A 14,915-nucleotide genomic window follows, 5' to 3' on the forward strand; every position below is an offset into this window, starting at 1 on the left:
CTCTCAGACACACAGAGCCTGAGTCTGTTGTAACACAGCATGACACCCCCTGAAAGGAGATAGAGGACTACCTTGTGTTTGGAGGGGGACAATCAGAGCCATACTCTTGGACATGCATCCCGAAGAAGCACACATCTACTCCGTCAATTTCCTCAAAGGCAAAGAGAGCTTTGGTTCGATACGGGAAAGATTCAGACATTTCCCCAGAGTCCACAAACCTGAAATAAAATAATCTGATGATTGCACATGTCATTGTTGACAATCTAAATCTCCTGCTCTAAATCCACTCAGGACAGAAAAGACCAAGGCCTGTCACCTCTTCTGACTACCAGCCCAGAACCCTTCCCAGCAGCCCAGGCAGCTTGGAGCCATGATTCCCTTTTTTGTGACACTGTTTCACTTACCACCTCTAATGAATCTGGGATAGAGAAAAGGGCTTGCTATACCCTAACCACGGAAAAGCCGGTAAGTTATGCCAAAACCCTTGCCAGAAAGCAGGGCTTTTTGTTAACTAGGTGGGGCAAGCACTAGAACAGTGCTGTTTTAGAAAATGGCACAATGCACACAAACCGTGACTTCATCCCAGGCTTGACCTCCACAGTCTTGTCTGAGCTGGCCACCACTCGGACAAAGACCTCCCCAGCTTCTGGATGATTCTGTCGCCGTAAAAACTTGTTGACTCGGTCTTCCAAATGGTTTCCCAATCGTGTGGTCTGCAGTCCTGGAAAGTTTAGAAGAAGCAGGTGAGAGGGCTTTGGAAGGGCTATGAAGGAGACAACTTAGGCCACAGAATCTATTTTTTCCTTTTAGGGTAGTCTAATATATTTTAAGAATTAATGATCTCTAAATCCAGAAGGGATCTGGTCTGTACTATGAGGTGAGAATTTTATGAGGGAAAGGGGTACTCTGGAATCTCAGGCACTTCATACCCTGAAAATTGCCATCAAGTGCCCACATTATTTCTATCCTTTTAAAATTATTTTTATTTATTTATTTTTAGAGAGAGGGGAAGGGAGGGAGAGAGGAAGAGAAACAATGTGTAAGAAACATCGATAGGTTGCCTCTCTCATGCCCCCAACTGGGGACCTGGCCTGCAGCCCGGGCATGTGCCCGGACTGGGAATCGAGATGGCGACCTTTCAGTTTGCAGAACAGCACTCAATCCACTGAACCACACTAGCCAGGGCAAGATATTTTCACCCTTTTCAAACCATAAGGGGCAGGGGAGTCAGGAAGGTGGACCTGGATCTGAAAGACAATGGGCTACAGGGTAAAGGAGGGGAGCAGGCATGAGGAAAGCCACGCTGTGCCCACCAGCCTTCTGCCCCAGGCCTTGGTGAGGTAGAGATCTGGTCCTGGGTACTTGCACGTGGCTGCTGAGAGTCACAGCTGTGCCTCAAGGCCAGATCGCTAATGAAGTGGGGAGCCTGCCATTGCTTTCCCTGGAGGAGGGCAGGGCTGGTGCACACATGTTCCGTGCTCTGCTTTCCTCTTCTTGCCTAGCTTTGAGAAGAAACCCCACTGCAGAGTCAAGAAATAGCACACAGGACATCCCACTGCCAACTAAGCCCTGAGTGTTCCTATCATGGCAGAAGCACTGACACTGTCTCGGCACCCGAAACTGCCCTGCTCTGCTCCTGGGTAGGCTCCTCTCCTCCATAACCCCTCTCCCGGGGAGTGCTCCAGGCATGGCCGCTGTGACAAGGGATATACAGCAAGCTACCCAGAGGCCAAACATTAGTCATAGCATAAAAAACTCTTTGTGCATGAGGAAAAATGACTAGTAGTAAGAGCAGCACAAGGTTCCCAATGATTATTTATATATAGTGGGAGTTTAAAGATATTTTCTGTTTTTAGAGAGAAGGGTAGGGAGGGAAAAAGAAAGGGAGAGAAACATCAATGTGTGGTTGCCTCTCACACGTCCCCAACTGGGGACCTGGCCTATAACCTAGGAACGTGCCCTGACTGGGAATCGAACCAGTGACCTTTCAGTTTGTTGGCTGGTGCTCAATCCACTGAGTCAACCAGGTAAGGCAATGTTTTCTTCCTTATGTTTATTGGTTTTTTAAAATAGTTACAACATTAATGAGAATTTTTTTTAAAAAAGCTATTTGGGATTTTAGAAGATTCCTTACTGATGTCAAGAATATATGGAAAATTTAGACTGACTTTCTAAATTCCATTTTCTGCAATAAACCTATCAATGGTGGATTTTTTTTTTGATAAGGTGTGCCTCAAGAAAAGTGATTTTAAAAGAAAAACATACAATGGCAATGAAATAAAAACCCCACAGGAAAATAAAACTTGGAAAGCTGTAAAAATAGGGGCAGTGGATTTGCGACCTATTTCATACACTGATGAAATGTACCCTGTACACAGCTGTGCAGTCACACTCTGGACCCCTTACATTCTGCACACGCCATGGCTGAGACAGCTATCCTGAGAAATGCAGCATTAGCTGTAAGGGACCCACAGGCCATCTCGTCTCTTCTTTGTGAAGCCCCTGAAGAAAGTTTCATGTTCTTGCCCGTGTTCCTCCATTCTCCTCCATGCTGCTGCTGAGTACATTTTATTCCCTTACAAGGTGGCTTCCAATCCAGAAGGGAGGATGTAGCTAGGAAGGGCCACCATAGTGAAAGAATCGCCCTTCCCTTGTAAAAATATGACCCCACACACTGTAATTTTCAAAAAGCAAATGAAGGACCTTTAAAATCAGGTCTTTACTTTTTTCTTCAAACCACCCAAGTCACCTGCACTAAAAAACCGGGTACTTAAACAAGACAACTTACAACAATGTTGTTATGAGCACCAAACCGAACACTGTGAAAATGTAAAGAGGGCTGGAGAGCAGTTCCCCCATGAGAAGGGGTATGACCCATAGGAAGGTGCAGTGAAACCGGGGGGAAGCAGCCAGCACAAGCTCAGAGATGCAGATACTGGGGATGCAGGCTCTCCTGGGTGAAAGTAGGGTGATTCTCATCCATGTGATGCATACACAGAGGTGTATTTCAGGTCCCACAGTATTCATATAACTGGCTCCTCCCCCAGAAGTCACGGCTGCAACCTCTTGTAGTCAGTGCACTCTTCTGCCTCCTTCTCACACCACTTCCTAGTTTCCTGCAGCATGGCCGCATCCTTTTATTCAGTCACTTGTTCCTGCTTTCCCATCACCTGTCACTATGTTGCACTGAAGAGCGTCCTTGTACCGCCTATTTGTGTGCAAATATCTTTGTGGGATCCGTGAAAAATGAAATTCCTGAGTCTAACATGAACATTACAAATTGTATATCCCACCATGGGCATTCAATGTACATTTCTGTCTGTGAGATGGGTGGCGAGGAAGCTTTTATTTTTCTCTATGAAATCGAATCCTTTAGCCTACTGCTTTCTCACTCTGGGTTCTATTTTTTTTTTTTTTTTGTAAGGAAGGCTTTTTATAACCCAACACAATAAAAATACTCTTACTGCAACCTTGAGTGCATTCGCAGTTGTTTCCTTTTCCCCTTCAACCACCTGAAGCTGAGTTGTGTGTGGTGTAAGGTAGGGAAGTGGCTTTGGGTGGAAGATCAGTTGTGACTATCATTCACTGACTAGCAGCTGGAAGACATTTCCAATAGTCAGTGCAAATATGAATGAGGCAACTTTTCCATTGCGATCTACAAACTCTCGCAGTCTATTCAAACCAAAAATAAGGGGTGACATTAGATTTCTAAGGTCCTTTTCTGTAAACAAGTGTTCTGTATCTTAAACCCTAAAGCTCATCTACCAATGGTCCACACATCTTTCTCCACCATTCTCTGGACACTGGGGTAGGGTCCGAGACAGGCCAGCTCTCGAGCTCCTTTGTGACACCCCCTCGCAATACCAGCCCCGTGCCTTCTGGTTGGAGCTACTTTCCTAGTGAGGCCTAGCTTTCCTGGCAATTCACTTTGGTCACTGAAGCTCTGGCCTAGGCAAATGTTTCAAAGTTGCTGATTGCTTTAGTAATCTCACTCAGAATAGACACTCTGAAGTAGGGGTTCTCACCTGGGAGCAACTGTGCCCCGGGGGACACACCTGGCAAGGTCTGGAGACATTTCTGATGGTCATCACTCACGAGGGTGAGGGTGGGGGTGGGGTTATTGATACTTAGTGGGGTGCTGCCAGGGATGCTGCTAAAATTCTACAAAGCACAGGACAGCCACTGTAACATAGAATTATCTGGTCCCAAATGTCAACAGTGGCTCAGCTGTGAAACCCTAATCTACAGAGAAATATTACAATAATGAGTTCAATATTTCAAAAATGTTTTACAAGAGTGAGTTTAAATTACAGGATTAACTGTGGACTTTATTAACTATAGTGTTCGAACTTGAATTGACAATGACTTGGTAGCCTACAGAGAAGCTTCCTCCTTGCTTCCAGTGAGTGACCTCTCCCTCTATCCCATCATGTCTCTCCTACTCCCAGCACCTCAGATGGCCTGACTCTTGTTGGAGACACGCTGAGCAGTGTGCCAGTCACCTGTCTTGCTGGAAAAATGAGAACTGCAGGGAACACTGGACAGGTGCACTTTAAGGTGCTGCTATAGGTGGCTTTCCCACTCGGGCTCCCCATTAACTCAACAAAAGGCCAGCCTGGGAACACAGTGTGGTGGAAGGTGGACCCTAGTACGTGAGAGGCAAGTGGACAAAGGTTATATATTGTACACTTTTAAAAAATGTTATCTATTAAAAAAAATCCCAACTACCTATGAAAAGTTACTTTTAGTAGTAACAGATTGCTATCATAAAGAGACACCAGTAGCCACTCTAAATGCAGCAGTGATATTCCCAACAAGTCTTTGTGCGGACCAGGCTCCTACCAGTGCTGGGTGGATGGTGGCCAATCCTCAGGTAACCCAAGAGGGTCACTTCTCACAACAGCAGGGTCCACACCTAGTGATGGGCAAGCAGCTGCCCACACACAGGCCTAGGACTAACTGTGTTGCTCAGACAGAACATCTGTATATGTGTGTGTGTTTGGGGGAAGTCTTACTTCTAACCTACTTGAGAATGATCTGCTGACAAATTTTCTCTCTCAGAATTCATCCAGTTTACTATATATTTAACCTTTCTAAACTTTCATCTAAAACATGTATTGTTCATAAAGCTGACTTTGATATAATGATCAGGTCAAATTATGCTCTTTAAGGGGAAGACAAAATACAAAGTATTAGAAAACAAACATAAAAACATTGGATAAGTGAGCTCTAAAGTGACGTGTTCCAAGGAACCAAAGGAATACTGGGATACTTATGAAGTTTCTACAACCTACAGACCAGGAAACAGAAATCCTTCCACAACTTACGCTTAGCACTGAATTTGTTTTCTTTTCGAGTTCTGCCAGTTTTCTTCAAGCAGTTGTCACACACAAAGCTGCAAAAACATAATGGGTGTGATCAGATTACAGAAAACAGGGTATGTTGCCAAACCAGTGAAATGTAACATTAAGATACTTTGTTGGCTGTTAAATCACATCATTATACAAAAGTAAAGAGGCAGACTCCTTTGATTCTTTAATTCCTAAAGCAGGCAAACACTTAAAGACTTAAGAAATTTAGAACCAGTTGCCATCCATCTTAATTGCTGAATTCTCGCTGACAACAACGAATGAAATACAGCAGCAGCAGGCACCCTCTCCTCCACTGTGTAAAATTTTCTCTTTCCCAAGATCACAGGAAATTACTTACCCTGATGGCCAAATGATATCATAGTGTAAAACACAAATCTGATGCATCTTCCGGCCACATTCCTTGCAATCAACGAAACTGGAAGACAAAGAAAGCACACTGAAATGCACGCGGAACCACACAACCCAGTGGTCTGCAGGAGCTGGTATACTGTGTTCACATCCTGTCCTCTTGATTACTTTGAGTGTCTGGCATTAATGCACCTGTTGATTGATTCAGCTGTATTTAAAAAAATTCATCAGTATATTTTCTGTAGAAAAAGCTGACTTTCTCCCCTTTTTTTGTACAAATGCCTCATTCCTCTCTTCTCCCAATCTCCTCTGCAACCAGGAATGAAACTTTACCTTTAAAAAGTCCTATGATAAAGACACATTTTATGGGCCAGTATTTCTGACATTACTACACATCTTGAAGACCAATGCTTGCTCTATGTAACTGCACAAGCCTAAACTGACTTAAGTAAGAGAGAACAGTATTCTCAGCATTATAAACACATATTCTTAGACCTAGGCATAGGAAGTACCTGCTCTGAGTCAGTCACAAAGGTGGGAAGTCCCAAGCTGACTCGTAAGTGACAGTCCTTATTCAAGTACACACTGGAGAGCAAAAGGACACACTGAGCTGCGTGCCCTTTGCTGCACTCTGACCCAAACTCATTTGGAAATCTTAATCACCAACGTGCTTGAAGTTCAGCCTATTTTTTTCAGGCACTCCCTCAGCATCACCACCAATTACACCTGATAGAAACCTTAAGGGGCAAGAAAGGACCACATTTCCCCCAAATTCTCTTGGGTTCAGGCTCTGCCAATCAGCCTGGATGCTGAGAGCCCTGTAACCTGACACACGCTCTCATTTATTGTCTATCAAGACCCTGATCTTTCTTTCCACTGGCCTTGCTGAGCAAGTGTTCAACCACAAACAAAGCCTAACACCGGTTCTCTGTTTCTGTTCTACTGGAGGAAGATACACATGCAAATCAGCAGCACCATTAACTGGCTTGTCTTGAATATTCTCTGGCAATCCTGCGCTGTGTTGCCCTCCTCCCCACCCCCTACTCTATCTTGTGGCTGTTCTGAACCTTCACTCCCTCAGGTGCTCCATCAACCCCAACCAGCTCCTTCTCTGAATTTCAGCAGTTGAGCTGATCCTTGCGTTAAGAATTTAAAAGCTCAGCAGACAATAACTTCAGCTCTGTGCCTACTCCAAAGATACCCTATTCTTAAGCTTTCCCTATGTCTAGAATAGGAATGTGAAAAAGTACATTATATGTTCTAGACCCCATTCTATCAATTTTGAATTTTAACCTCTTTCCCCTTCTATTAAATATTAACCAATTGATTGGCTCCCTTTCCTGTATTTTTGTTCATGTAGTTACGTAAGCCTCCACCTAGAGTGGCCTTTTTCTCACCGCCCCCCCCCCCCAAGTGTGGTCCCTTCCACCAGAAGGCTGTTGTTCAGGTCAGCCTTCTCCCACCTAAGCTGCTCCTTAGTCTCCTAACTAGCTTCCCTACCAGAAAGTGAAGCCTTCCTCTCTGGTGAATCCACCTCACGGATCCAGGGTGATCTTTCTATAACAGAAGCCAATGATGTCTCCTCAAGCCTCCCCACTACATCCAGGAGGAAATCTACATGTCAAAGAGCAGTATAAGTGACCCTCACCTAGTATCTTTCCTTCGCATCTCAAGGGGCTCCATCTACATCTCCTACCTGCCAACCACTTGAGCTTATCTGTAGTGTTGTCGAACATCCTGTATTCTTTCACTCCTTTGTGTCTAAAACACTATTCCTCTTCCCCAACACCTGCTTCTAGATGGGCATCACCTTCTCTGGGATACCCTTATGCCCTGGGACAGGGCTGCTCACCTCTGGACCATCTTACTGCCTTCTACTGTCTGTGCCATGATCCACCTGTCTCTTGTACTGAAAACAGAGCCCCACCTCCCCAAACTTGATTCTCCTGTGTGTTGCCCACTGCCTAGCACTGAGTATTCCAATGCAATATAATTTGAAATTGAAAAATGAATATAAACTGTAGTGAAACTGAAAAACTACAGGGGAGGACATAATGTGAACAGGGAGATGGACAATAGGGACAAACACCAATCCACTGGTCATTAAAGATCTGGGAAAAGCACCTCCTCATGCACCAGGCACTCTGCTCAGGCTGGAGCTCTGGCAGTCAACGTGTACTTAGCCTGGGCACTGCTAGTAGGAGAAACTAAGTAAGCTCTAAACAGTCAAGTCAGGTTCCAAAATGAGGCCTGGGTAGGGAGTCTGTGTCTTCCACTGCAGCATCTGGTCTCCCTAGAGCTGGGGAGGTCGGGGCCGATAGAGAGGAGGATCTGTTTCTCAGATCTAGATGTACCGCAACCACATTTCCCAAACATCCAAGTGGTGCCTGCGCTCACCAAGCAGCTCTCAAAGAACATTCACCACAGTGATAGAACACAATGGGCCTCTCGGCACACTGGGGTGCTCTCAGGACTCAGCTTTGGGGATCTAAAAGGAGTTGTCACAGGAGCTTGGAAGCCTCTTTAGGGGCCATCACAGAGCAAACTTTGCAGATACAGCATTCTCACTGGGCACTGGAGGAAAGTCAGATATTTGACAATGGCCTTTGAAAATATACCAAACCAAAGTCAGTGGCAAGAACATACACCAGGCTTCCCATTACTTATTTTTTAGAAAGTGGTTTCTAAGTGGTTTTCTTTCTGAAATTTCCCTTTAAATTATATTAGCACTACTCCACCAAATATTCCTACCTTTGGTTTCTAAAGATTCACACTAAATGGCTTCTTAAAAACACTAATGACCAAACTATCAGAAAGCTTCTAATAGAACCAAACACCCATCTCATCTCATCACTGTTAAAATTCAGTAACTAGAGAGCATGTTACAAAGACACACATTTTGTGTGAGTTAAAGGATAATCTATATCTGAAAAAAACGCCACACACTAAAAATTCCAACCAGGGCAATGTATTTCCAATGTCCCATCCCACAACCCATTCATAAGGATGAACTTCCCTGACCTGAAACTAAAAGCTGAAAGCCAGAAAGAAAGAGCTATATACTCACGGTTCAGGATCTAAGGTATCATTTTTCTTCTTTTCAAACTGATCCTTTGAAATTGTCCTTGTTTAGAAGAAAAAAAAAATGTTAACTGAATTTATCTGTTGAGTATGAATTATAGTCTCTGGGATATTATTTTATAACTAGTTCTTCAAATGAAAAGTAAATGGTCAGCTAAAACCTCAAGTAGATGCAATGATGGCACAGGCATATAAAATTCAACTCCACAGAAAACACTAACATTTATTTTTCTCTATCTTTTCTTGGAACATTTCCTCCCAACTATCATCAACATTTATTACAAGATTTAACAAAGACTAGTCAAAATGTGATGGTAAAATTGTGTTGAAATTCAAACCTGTTAATTTTCAGTCAAATCTATATGGTGAGTGGCTACTAAATTTAACTAATATTGGTGTAACCAACTCTTTTAATTACTATATTCCCTCAATGACACAAGGTCAATATATACTTAGGATTACTCTTAAAGAGGTGAGTATCTGGTTTCTACTGTCCTTTTGTTGTGATCAGTGTATATTTGAATTAACTTCTGATTCACGGAATTATACAATTATTTATCAGGCAATAGGACCAAAAGATTAGGATGATAAGGGGTATAAAAATAAATTGAATAGGTAGAATATCTGTCATATTAGTTTGTATGTCTTACAAGTGGCTATGGTTTGTTTTGCACTTGAATAAAGTAACCTTGATCTGCATAGTAAGTATCTTATGCTGCTGGAAACTGCTTCATTGGGAAGCCCTGCTGCCTTTGGCGGGCATCACACGAGTAGACTACCCAGTATGAGTTTGGACAGAAGAGAGTAGCATGGAACACTGGTAGTCCTGGGCAGACATGGTGGTTGGCAGGTTTTTAGGTATCTCAAGCATATAAATTAGCTGACCATCTAATTTTGTGGATTTGCTTTTTCTTGCCACATTCTAGACATTTAACCACTGAAAGATAACTCCATCAGAGGACAGGCATCAGGAGGAAAAGATGGACTTGAAGGAATGAATGAGCCACCTCAGGCCTATCTGCACTGGATCTAGTGAGCAAGAGTCAAGCCTCCTGAAAGGAAAACACATTCACACTCTGGGAGCTCATTATCTGTGTTTTATTAGCTTCACCACCTAAAGGATGAAGGTAGCTACATAAGACCTATTTTGTGCTATTGCCAGTTCTGTGAACAGGGTTGCTTGGTTTCTCAGATGTAACAGAAAATTTACAATTTCCCAAAATGGAGGGTGATAACCACTAGGAAATGTCAAGTGCTTTAAAAGAAGGGTCAGAGCAAGGTCAAAAGAGACCAGTGAACTACATGGGTGGGGTGCAGTCCTGAATGGGGGGAAGAACACAGAAGGGGCACTGGTGTTCAGCTAAAACAGCTACGTGTTAAAGTGAGCATAGTTAATATGGGAAAATATAATATACACAAGTCAAAACAGCAGTGGTGCTTCCCCTTTACTCACGGACAAGAGACAAAAAAACAATTACAAGTCACCCCCGAGAAAAATGACAGGATGGTACTTACGTCTGGGGTTGTGAAGGGTCGTCACCCAGGGTAACATTCTCCCCCTGGATCTCTGTGAAACACTTCTCACAGAAATGATACCTGTCAGCAAGAAGGCCATACTTGGGTGAACTGGTCCATCATAACACACAGCCACCCAAGCAACGAAGCCACCAATCAGAGCAGGGCAGATCACCACGACGAAAGGGGAACGTTGTTGGTTGATTGATGGGTCAGTGAGAACAATGAGAGGAACAGGGGCAGGTGGGGAAGGGCAGGATTAGAAAACAGGGAAGGGAACAAATAGCACAGACATAGAGGTAAGACGCAAACACCAAGACAACACAGAGCAGAAAGCCAAGGCAAAGCATTGATTAGCATTCGGTCTCATTGCACACATATCAGGCCATCATCACTAACAACGACTGGTCACGGTTCAGCTCCAAGATGCAAATGTTTGCAAGGAGTTGTTAATACTAGAATTGTAAGGAGCTTAAATTTAGGAGTTTGAATTTTGTTATTACTTAAGAGAAAATCAAATATAATTTCAGGGCTTGATATGGAAAAAATTTACTTTGAACAAAACAGTCTGACAAAAGGCCTTAAAAATGCAATTTAAACTGAAATAGCTTATTTTTCAAAACAGAAAATTTATGCTTGACAGCAATTCAGAGATTTTATTTCTGGTGCTTAAGCCAGATCTTTAAAGGTATAAAAATATTCAGTACCCAAAACTGGTTTCAATTTTTTTTCCTGTCTTTTTTCTCATGTTAATCACTTAATTAGATTAAAATACAAATGAAACCAAATCCATTTTCTAGACAAACAATTAACAGAAATGCAATCGGGGTCAGAGACTTTCCAGCCATTTATCAATAAGAATACACAGAGAAAAAACTGTGATATATTGTATAAGCAATACAATATATGTAAATCCATGAACAAAATTAAAGACTTAAAAAATTCAATTCTAAGCTTTGTTTTAAACTTTTTGGTACTGGGACCAATCATTCATCAATCTGAGATACTCAGTGATTGACTGCTCTGACTTGGTGACAGTCCAAGTTTAGCAAATTTAGAGAGTGAGTCTTTAAAGCACAATCTGCATTTGAGAAGTTATCCATAACCCCAATTTCTTGTAAGATAATACAGAGCCTCAGCTCAAGCTATCAAATAAGAATAAAATAAAAACTATTAAATGTTTGGAAAGGACACAAATGAGAAATCAATGAAAGTGCAGGCTGATGCTATATAAAACAAGATGGGCACACAAGGATACTGTAAAAATAAACAAGCTGAATGGAGATGACTCATACAAGCAAAAAGGATGAGTATAAGGTAGCGACGGCAGCACAGTAAAATGCGGTTTTAGTGCTCAAAACTATGTCTACAAGGTGCCGAGAGGATTAGTGTTAAAGACACTATGACGAGACTTGGAGTGGCACACTGAACCAAGAGCACAGAAGGAGATGCGGCAGCTTGCAGCTTCACTCATGCTTTCATGTGTGCCTGCACACATGCGCGCGCACACGCACACACACACACACACACACACGACTGCAAACCGAGAGTCAGGTACCACCTGGCCAGTTTGTCTTCATTACTAAAATAGGTCTCCCACAAGTTCTAGTTCTAATCTTAAACACACTGAACATTTTGTCTGCTAGATTTCACTGGCTAAATGCACGTAAAGTAAAGGCACAAAACTTTAGAGCATGCACGCACACCAAGATTATACAACTTTTCCGTTTTTTGATGAGGAACATGACAGATTCCCTGAGGGTAACAACTGGATTAATCAAAGTTTCTTGCTGGGACCTGCTTATTTAGGACTAAGTCAGTCAATGAATTCTGCCAACATTAAAAACTTTGACCAGAAGCAAAGAGATGAACATTGCTGTTTTAAAATAGATACCTACATAGAAGGGTGGGCAAAAGTAGGTTCATGGTTGTAAGTATGCAAAAACAGTTTATTCTTGTATTATTTAATAATTATTGCAATATTTGTCTTTTTATTATCGTTATTATTTAGTATTTAGTATCCTTACTTATGACTTATCTACTAGGTAATGATGCCTGGCAATTCAGCCTACATTTGCCCACCCCTGTGTATTATCTTTTTTTCCTGAATGAATTACAGTAATATTCTGGCTATTTACTATTTTCTAGATATTTCTATGGAGCCTTGATATGATGTAGTGAAAAGAAATTCCCTGTGCAGAAGGACATGATTATCACCAGCAAGAAAGAATCAAAACACAGGAATTATAAACTAATTCAGTGGCTAGCAGAACAGTAAGAAAAGTGATACCCCCCTTCACGCCAAATAGTTCCCTTTTAAAAATAAAACTAGGAATTGAGTGTTCCAATTAATTTTATGATTAAACACACAGCCACTGTGGACTAGCCAGAAGAGTACCGCTGAACACATTTTGAAATGAAATTGCCATGATAATTACATGTGAACCTAAATGGCTTTAAAACCCTGGACAAATTCTTAGTTTTTGTTCAAGCAGGACTTCAACTCCAGCAATATCCAGGAAAGAAGCATCACAGACCCAGTGGAGGAAACTGGCCTGGGACAAATCACTGACGGCTGAGTGGGCTGCCCATGGAGTGGCCATGGAAACCTTTGCTCTGTTGTACCTAACTCCCACCCCTGAAAAACATCATCATCAGGAACTGGGACAGAGAATAACACATGTTAGAACCTGTTCCAAAGCAATGTCAGAGACATGTTGAGGTTTTAGAGGGGACTGGGAGGGGGCCCAGAGACTCACTCTAATACCTTTCTGAGAAATGACCACAGCCCACAGAAGACAGCACTGTCACCCATCTAGTCAAATTGGCTGTAACCACCCTGGCAATAAGTGGGTGACAGATATTAATGCCAAGCTGTCCCCACCTTATTACCTAGTCCAAACTGTATTCACTCTGGAAATACAAAATTATTCTATTTACTTTTCACTGTAAGAGCCTAGTCGTCATTCTGCCTTGTGTGAAGGAAGCAGTTTGATGAACATGGAATTGTAAAGGAGAAATACTTCACATAATCTGATGATGATGTACATCTGGGTACCTAAAGTTAGCACAATGTAACTACATAGTTTATCTGTAGGGTAAGTTAATGTATGGAGTAAATTTTCAAATGCAGATTGTTTTAAGTACCGTTACCAGTATATACAAATACTGGGGCTGTCTATAGATAATATCTATCTTATCTATAGGTAATAACTGGAAAAATCTATAGAACAGTTTTCCCAACATGAGTTTCTTTCAAATTCTTAAAGTATGGAAACAAGTGAAAATGTAACCATACTCTAGTTTATGTATTAGTTTCACTTGTTTAAAAGATCTCTAGGATTTTGGTCTCTATTGTTTTAAGTGCCCAAATAGTTTAGGACTCTAAGTGCCAAAACAATGATTCATAAGAACACCACAATGTTCATAAATAGTCAAAAGTTGAGAATAAAAATGTAAGCAGTCAAAATGTCCAGCACAGAATTAGGCCAGTGTTTTCTTAAAATTACACGTTAATCTCCCCTGGCCAGTGTGGCTCAGCTGGAGTACTGTCCTATAAACCGAAAGGCCCTGGTCAGAGCACATGCCTGGGGGGTGGTGCATACAGGACATAACCTACTGATGTTTCTTTCTCACATCAGTGTTTCTCTCCCTTTCTAAAAGCAATGAAAAAACGTCCTCAGATGAGGATTAAAAATTTTTTAAAAATTACACGTTAATACCTTCAAGTTGAGTATTCTAGAAAGCACACCTTGTGAGATTAAGCTGAGAAGTAGTATGCCTATACTTATAAAATACATTAATAAAACAATTCTTTATTTATATTTCTACTCTTAATGCACACTCCCCATCAATAATCTCCTCCAAGGGGTAAGTAGTGTACCCTGATACTATCGATTCTATTGAACTTAAATTACATTCAACTTAAATATTGTGAAAATCTATGCATTTGGCAAAGAAAGGGTCCCAAAGGACTCAGGCACAATAAAATCAACAATGAAAGGCCCCAAACTTTATAGAGAGGGTGGCAAGCAATCTGTTGCCTGTTCTTCCTTCTATATCCAAATTGTGTTGGGCACCCAGTGACAGGGGTGTTTTTCAGGGTACAGTTTATTTTAATCTATTCTCTTAAAATTTCATAACTTTATTTTGCTCGGCACAACAGTTTCCAAAGTGAATTCCTATTCTTTCACTGAAGACTAACAACTGAGACTACCAGGAAGGTGTTATTGTGCCCGTATCACAAAGAGGAAGGTTAGGCTTGATATTTTATGGGATGTGCTAAAGGTTATGAAGCTAAAGCTGTAATTAACTGGACAGGCCAGAGCTTTCAGAACACTTGTCACTGTGGGAGATTCCATCATACAAGGGCTATGGGGTCACTTCAAACTTTGTCTTAAATACTTCTATTGATAGAAGGGTAAAACTAAGACAGAAATTAAATTCCAAATGTTAAAAAATACTTTTTCAGCAGGATAGTTATATGGGCTGCACCTCTAGTACAGGTTCCTTTCTTCTAAGGGGCATCCATCTCTCCCTCTTACCAGCATTTCACTGCACCATAGGTACTTGGATAAGCAAGCTGGGCAAGGCTAGAAC

At 41.8% G+C, this 14,915-nt stretch overlaps 1 protein-coding gene across 1 annotated transcript in view; it reads right to left on the minus strand.

The window, feature by feature from the left end:
* Window positions 1-14,915, minus strand: part of CREBBP (CREB binding protein) — a 135,173-nt gene that overhangs the window by 19,471 nt on the left and 100,787 nt on the right. The window contains exons 20-25 of the mRNA XM_024553300.4: window positions 10,317-10,397; window positions 8,788-8,844; window positions 5,710-5,787; window positions 5,328-5,395; window positions 571-721; window positions 72-218 (exon numbers count right to left, since the gene is read on the minus strand). Coding sequence (XP_024409068.1) covers window positions 72-218; window positions 571-721; window positions 5,328-5,395; window positions 5,710-5,787; window positions 8,788-8,844; window positions 10,317-10,397 — 582 coding nt within the window. The remainder of the gene's footprint in view (window positions 1-71; window positions 219-570; window positions 722-5,327; window positions 5,396-5,709; window positions 5,788-8,787; window positions 8,845-10,316; window positions 10,398-14,915) is intronic.

The sequence above is a fragment of the Desmodus rotundus genome, chromosome 1 (assembly GCF_022682495.2).
Source record: "Desmodus rotundus isolate HL8 chromosome 1, HLdesRot8A.1, whole genome shotgun sequence".
Taxonomy (NCBI): domain Eukaryota; kingdom Metazoa; phylum Chordata; class Mammalia; order Chiroptera; family Phyllostomidae; genus Desmodus; species Desmodus rotundus.